General features: G+C 34.1%; 1 protein-coding gene across 1 annotated transcript; it reads left to right on the top strand.

Moving 5' to 3' along the window:
* The first annotated feature begins 4,099 nt into the window (after nt 1–4,099).
* LOC131736870 (TBC1 domain family member 2A-like) lies at nt 4,100–4,995 on the top strand. The gene has a single exon (XM_059022354.1). The coding sequence runs from the start codon at nt 4,483–4,485 to the stop codon at nt 4,984–4,986; it is 504 nt and encodes a 167-aa protein (XP_058878337.1). The 5' UTR covers nt 4,100–4,482; the 3' UTR covers nt 4,987–4,995.
* The last annotated feature ends 1,005 nt before the right edge of the window (nt 4,996–6,000 follow it).

Here is a 6,000-nt window from a genome sequence, read left to right as displayed (position 1 = left end):
ATATATATATATATATATATATATATATATATATATATATATATATATATATATATATATATATAAATTGCATGCACCTCCGGTTGAAGCAACCGGAGCTGGATGGAAAGACTCCCTATCGTAGCTATCGGGGCATGCAAGACTCCATATCGCAGCTACAAGGGCATGCAATAATATATATATATATATATATATATATATATATATATATATATATATATATATATATATATATATTATTAGTCTTTTTTTTCTTTTTTCTTTTTTTTTTGGATGTTAGGAGTTAGGGTGGTAGTTACTCGCGTATAGTTTTAAATGTTATTTCCGAATCTCTCCTTTAACATGTCTGAAGGGGACACTGTATTACTTATACTGGCCATGGGCTTTAACGTCTTAAAACGTGTTAACAGTGAGCAGTTACCTTGGGATTACACACCAGGTTCAGACGCATTGATTGGACTAATGTATCAGCAGGCGACGTAAGACTCACCGTTTCAACGGTGTCAGTAGTGCTCAACAGAAAAGAATTCATACAGAAAAATATTGTATACTGGCCATGGGTTTGGGTTTTGGTTTTGTCCAGAGCCGTAACTAAGCATTTAGCTACCGGGGCATGCATATATATATATATATATATATATATATATATATATATATATATATATATATATATATATATATATATATTTGCATGCCCCGCTAAATGCTTACCGGAGATGGATGGAAAGACTCCATATTGTAGCAATCGGGGCATCCAATTATGTATATATATAAAACGTGTTAACAGTGAGCAGTTACCTTGGGATTACACACCAGGTTCAGACGCATTGATTGGACTAATGTATCAGCAGGCGACGTAAGACTCACCGTTTCAACGGTGTCAGTAGTGCTCAACAGAAAAGAATTCATACAGAAAAATATTGTATACTGGCCATGGGTTTTGGTTTTGCCCAGAGCCGTAACTAAGCATTTAGCTACCGGGGCATGCAATAATATATATATATATATATATATATATATATATATATATATATATATATATTATTAGTCTTTTTTTTCTTTTTTCTTTTTTTTTTTTTGATGTCAGGAGTTAGGGTGGTAGTTACTCGCGCATAGTTTTGAATGTTATTTCCGAATCTCTCCTTAACATGTCTGAAGGGGACACTGTATTACTTATACTGGCCATGGGCTTTAACGTCTTAAAACGTGTTAAAAGTGAGCAGTTACCTTGGGATTACACACCAGGTTCAGACGCATTGATTGGACTAATGTATCAGGAGGCGACCTAAGACTCACCGTTTCAACTGTGTCAGCAGTGCTCAACAGAAAAGAATGCATACAGAAAAATATTGTATAATGGCCATGGGTTTTGGTATTGCCCGGAGCCGTAACTAAGCATTTAGCTACCGGGGCATGCAAATATATATATATATATATATATATATATATATATATATATATATATATATATATATATATATATATATATATATATATATATAAATTGCATGCACCTCCGGTTGAAGCAACCGGAGCTGGATGGAAAGACTCCCTATCGTAGCTATCGGGGAATGCAAGACTCCATATCGTAGCTACAAGGGCATGCAATTATATATATATATATATATATATATATATATATATATATATATATATATATATATATATATATATATTAGTCTTTTTTTTCTTTTTTCTTTTTTTTTGGATGTTAGGAGTTAGGGTGGTAGTTACTCGCGTATAGTTTTAAATGTAATTTCCGAATCTCTCCTTTAACATGTCTGAAGGGGACACTGTATTACTTATACTGGCCATGGGTTTTAACGTCTTAAAACGTGTTAACAGTGAGCAGTTACCTTGGCATTACACACCAGGTTCAGACGCATTGATTGGGCTAATGTATCAGCAGGCGACCGAAGACTCGCCGTTTCAACGGTGTCAGTAGTGCTCAAGAGAAAATAATTCATACAGAAAAATATTGTATACTGGCCATGGGCTTTGGTTTTGCCCAGAGCCGTAATTAAGCATTTAGCTACCGGGGCATGCAAATATATATATATATATATATATATATATATATATATATATATATATATATATATATATATATATATATATATATATATATATATATATAATTATTATCATTATTGTTTTTTTTTCTTTTTTTATTTTTTATTTTGGATGTTAGGAGTTAGGATGTGTAGTCCCAGGGTAACTGCTCACTGTTAACACGTTTGAAGACGTTAATTCACGTTTTAAGTAATACAGTGTCCCCTTCAGACATGTTAAAGGAGAGATTCGGACATAACATTCTAAACTATGCGCGAGTAAATACCATCCTAACTCCTAACATCCAAAAAATAAATAAATAAATAAATAAAAAATAACAATAATAATAATAATTATATATATATATATATATATATATATATATATATATATATATATATATATATATATATATATATATATATATATATATATATATATATATATATATATATATATATATATATATATATATATATATATATATATATATATATATATATATATATATATATATATATATATTTGCATGCCCCGTTAGCTAAATGCTTAGTTACGGCTCTGGGCAAAACCAAAGCCCATGGCCAGTATACAATATTTTTCTGTATGCATTCTTTTCTGTTGAGCACTACTGAAACCGTTGAAACGGTGAGTCTTGGGTCGCCTGTGGATACATTAGTCCAATCATTGCGTCTCAACCTGGTGTGTAATCCCAAGGTAACTGCTCACTGTTGTAATTGTTTGCCACAAAGGTCAGTGGTGTCTGGGATTACGCAAGCACGGAAGACGTGACATTGCTACAATTCCCAAAACACTATCAGCAAGGAACAAAGAAACAGGTTTGTAATAAGGAAGACCCTTTAAATAACCCACCCAAAGGAAATGCATATACAAAACCATCGTCAAAGAGGAGTTAAAACAAGTCCATTGACCTAAACTGTCACCATAGTACGGGGAACAAGTTTAAACTGTCGTTGTGAAACATTGAGGAGCACAAAGTTCATACGAAGTTTCTAGTATTACGACAACACGAAGCTTCTAGTATTACGACAATGAAGTCGTTTCTGTAAGTGAATGAGGTAAGAACCAAGAGAAGTGTTATTCATTTATAAGTGCTCTCTCAAGTTACGGGATTCAGAGGTTGTTTACTGAAGAAAAAAACGAAAGTGGAATATATTGAAGCTGCAGTTGATAGTAAATGTGTACTTGCAATGAAGAATGATCGTGGTTAAGACGTGAGCTGTTTTGTATTACTGTACGTGAAGGGTGTGTGTTCTTGTTAGGAGTATCTATCGTAATTGCACAAGTGGAACTGTACTGTGTCTTGTAATTAGTGAAACTAAAACATTATTCCCAACTCTGATACGTCTAACCACGGTCAGTTTACCAAATAAGTCTAGGAAATGCCAATTGTTTTCACAATATTTCAGTTTTAGATCCCAAATTCATTTTCTGAAGGAGTCTAATAATAGCTGGATGAAAGCCTACTCCAGTAAATTATTAGGGCAAGGGCGTTTATGCTGAAGTATCCAATGCGTACAGTTCACATTGTCAGGCAGCTTTAAACCCTTTTTTTGAAAACACGACAGTAGCCTGCTACACATTAATACGCTTTGTTCCTTGTCATTGGGCTCTGGTGTTTTTTCCTTATGGAGGCCACCTTCAGTCTTAACTACATCAGAACACTCCAATTGTCTATTGCTGATTTAAGATTTGGTTTATTTATTTAATAAAATGAACTGTGCTACTGCAGCATTTTACTCCAGTATTTTGCTGTAAACACTATACTTTAAAGTGGTAATTTGCTGTAAATGCATTTTTATTATACAGCAGTAAACTATAGTGGCCATACTTAGTACTGTAGTCTACTATAACCTCCTTGAATAATGCATACTTCAAAGTGGTTATAGAAATTTTCAGAATTTACTATAGCATACTTTCAAGGAGGTGTAATTGCCAGTAGTATTTACTACAGTGCCTGTATGTTATACAATATTTTAAAAAAAGCATTTACAGCAAATGTGCTCATTAACAATAGAATCCTGTATTAAAATGTGTTTTAAAAAAGTTGCAATAATTTAAAGTTGTGTGAAGTTTAGATTTTATTTTTCATAGAACATAATCCTGAATAAGGGACACTGCAATCACCACAGAGAGCATAGGGAAACTAGTACCTCTTCTTCAGACCTTCATAGCTGATAGCTTCTTTTTTTGTACTAAATGTTACTCACATGGGACTGTAAGGATGTAACATTTTATTTACAAATTCGTCCCTCGCTGAAGCTGGTGTTTGTGAAAGTTTAACTAACTGACAAGGGGCAGGGAAAAGCTAATAAAGGGAATGAAAATTGATTATACCATACTACACCTCTTTTCAATAGCCAAAGACAAACCAGTTAACATCTTTTCTTTGAAATCTGGTGAGGACACATGGTGAGGACTGTTAAGATGGAGCAGGACTGTCAAGTCGGAAAACCCATGCCTGCAGCTGATCCCAATCTGACAAGCCCAGACAATCATCATGACCTCACTGCCAGTGCAAGAGAGGAAGTGGAAAGCACCAAGGAGAACGAGGGTGATTCCACACACATGGACCAGAGCAATGCCCAAGAGAAGCCAGTCATGAAAACTAAGATGGAACCCTCCTCCACAAAACTGTGTGGGTACCTGAACAAACTGGGGGGGCCCTTGAAGGCCTGGAAAGCCCGCTGGTTTATTTTCGAAGAGAAGAAGTGCCAGCTGTACTACTACAGAACGTCACAGGATGTCAATCCCTTGGGAAGCATTGACCTGGCTAACGCTACCTTTGGCTACCCGGCTCAAGCTCAGGAAGAGACCTTTCAAATTCAAATCCCAGGACGGGTTGTTGTGCTGAAGGTATGTCTTTTTAAAATTAAAGCAATAGGAAATCCCCTAATCTGTGAAGGTACGTGAAGCAGTAACAAGCCAGCCAATAAAATTTAATCATATACATCTTGCACTTCCATTCGTTGAGTAGAACACACAAGTGCAGTTCTGAGTTGAAACAAACACAAGTCACAGCAAACATGTATTTTCATTAACAAAAAAAAACACTGTTTGTGCCTATACTGATGTCTTAATTAAGTTATTTTGTTAGATACAACCGCTTTGGTTGAGGATACACTAATCAGTTTGGACTTCCACTTACTGTCATTTTTTTTCAAATAACCTTAAAAAATGATGTATCATTTTAAGAAAGTGCCCTTGTGCAATACCAAGGGTTCCCTTATAAATTTAACCACAGTAAATTTAACGCAGGAATTTAGCGTTTTCCCCATGGTTCTACAATGCATTTACTGTAGTTTACCATGGTTTATTAATGTTCTTTACCATACCTCTGTGTTCCAGGGATGGAAATAAGACTTCCATTGCATAGCAGTTTGATCCATTCCTGGTTTTACTTTGAGTTTAATATGACACATCGGAACCTGTTACTTATACACTGTGGCTAATCAGGCTAATTTTAAAACCTGCAATGAGGGAACTGCAATGCAATAGGGGTTTGAATGTCTGTCATTTGGTGCAGGGTGTAAAATTAGCTTTTGAGCACTCGGAACCTGAAAGTTTTATATATATATATATATATATATATATATATATATATATATATATATATATATATATATATATATATATATACAGACGTGCTCAAATTTGTTGGTACCCTTACAGCTCTTTGAAATAATGCTTCATTCCTCCTGGAAAGTGATAAAAGTAAAAGCTATTTTATCATGTATACTTGCATGCCTTTGGTATGTCATAGAATAAAGCAAAGAAGCTGTGAAAAGAGATGAATTATTGCTTATTCTACAAAGATATTCTAAAATGGCCTGGACACATTTGTTGGTACCCCTAGAAAAGATAATAAATAATTGGATTATAGTGATATTTCAAACTAATTAGTTTCTTAATTAGTATCACACATGT

The sequence above is a fragment of the Acipenser ruthenus genome, chromosome 4 (genome assembly GCF_902713425.1).
Source record: "Acipenser ruthenus chromosome 4, fAciRut3.2 maternal haplotype, whole genome shotgun sequence".
NCBI classification, from domain to species: Eukaryota; Metazoa; Chordata; class Actinopteri; order Acipenseriformes; family Acipenseridae; genus Acipenser; species Acipenser ruthenus.
This window is presented reverse-complemented; position numbering and strand designations above follow the sequence as displayed.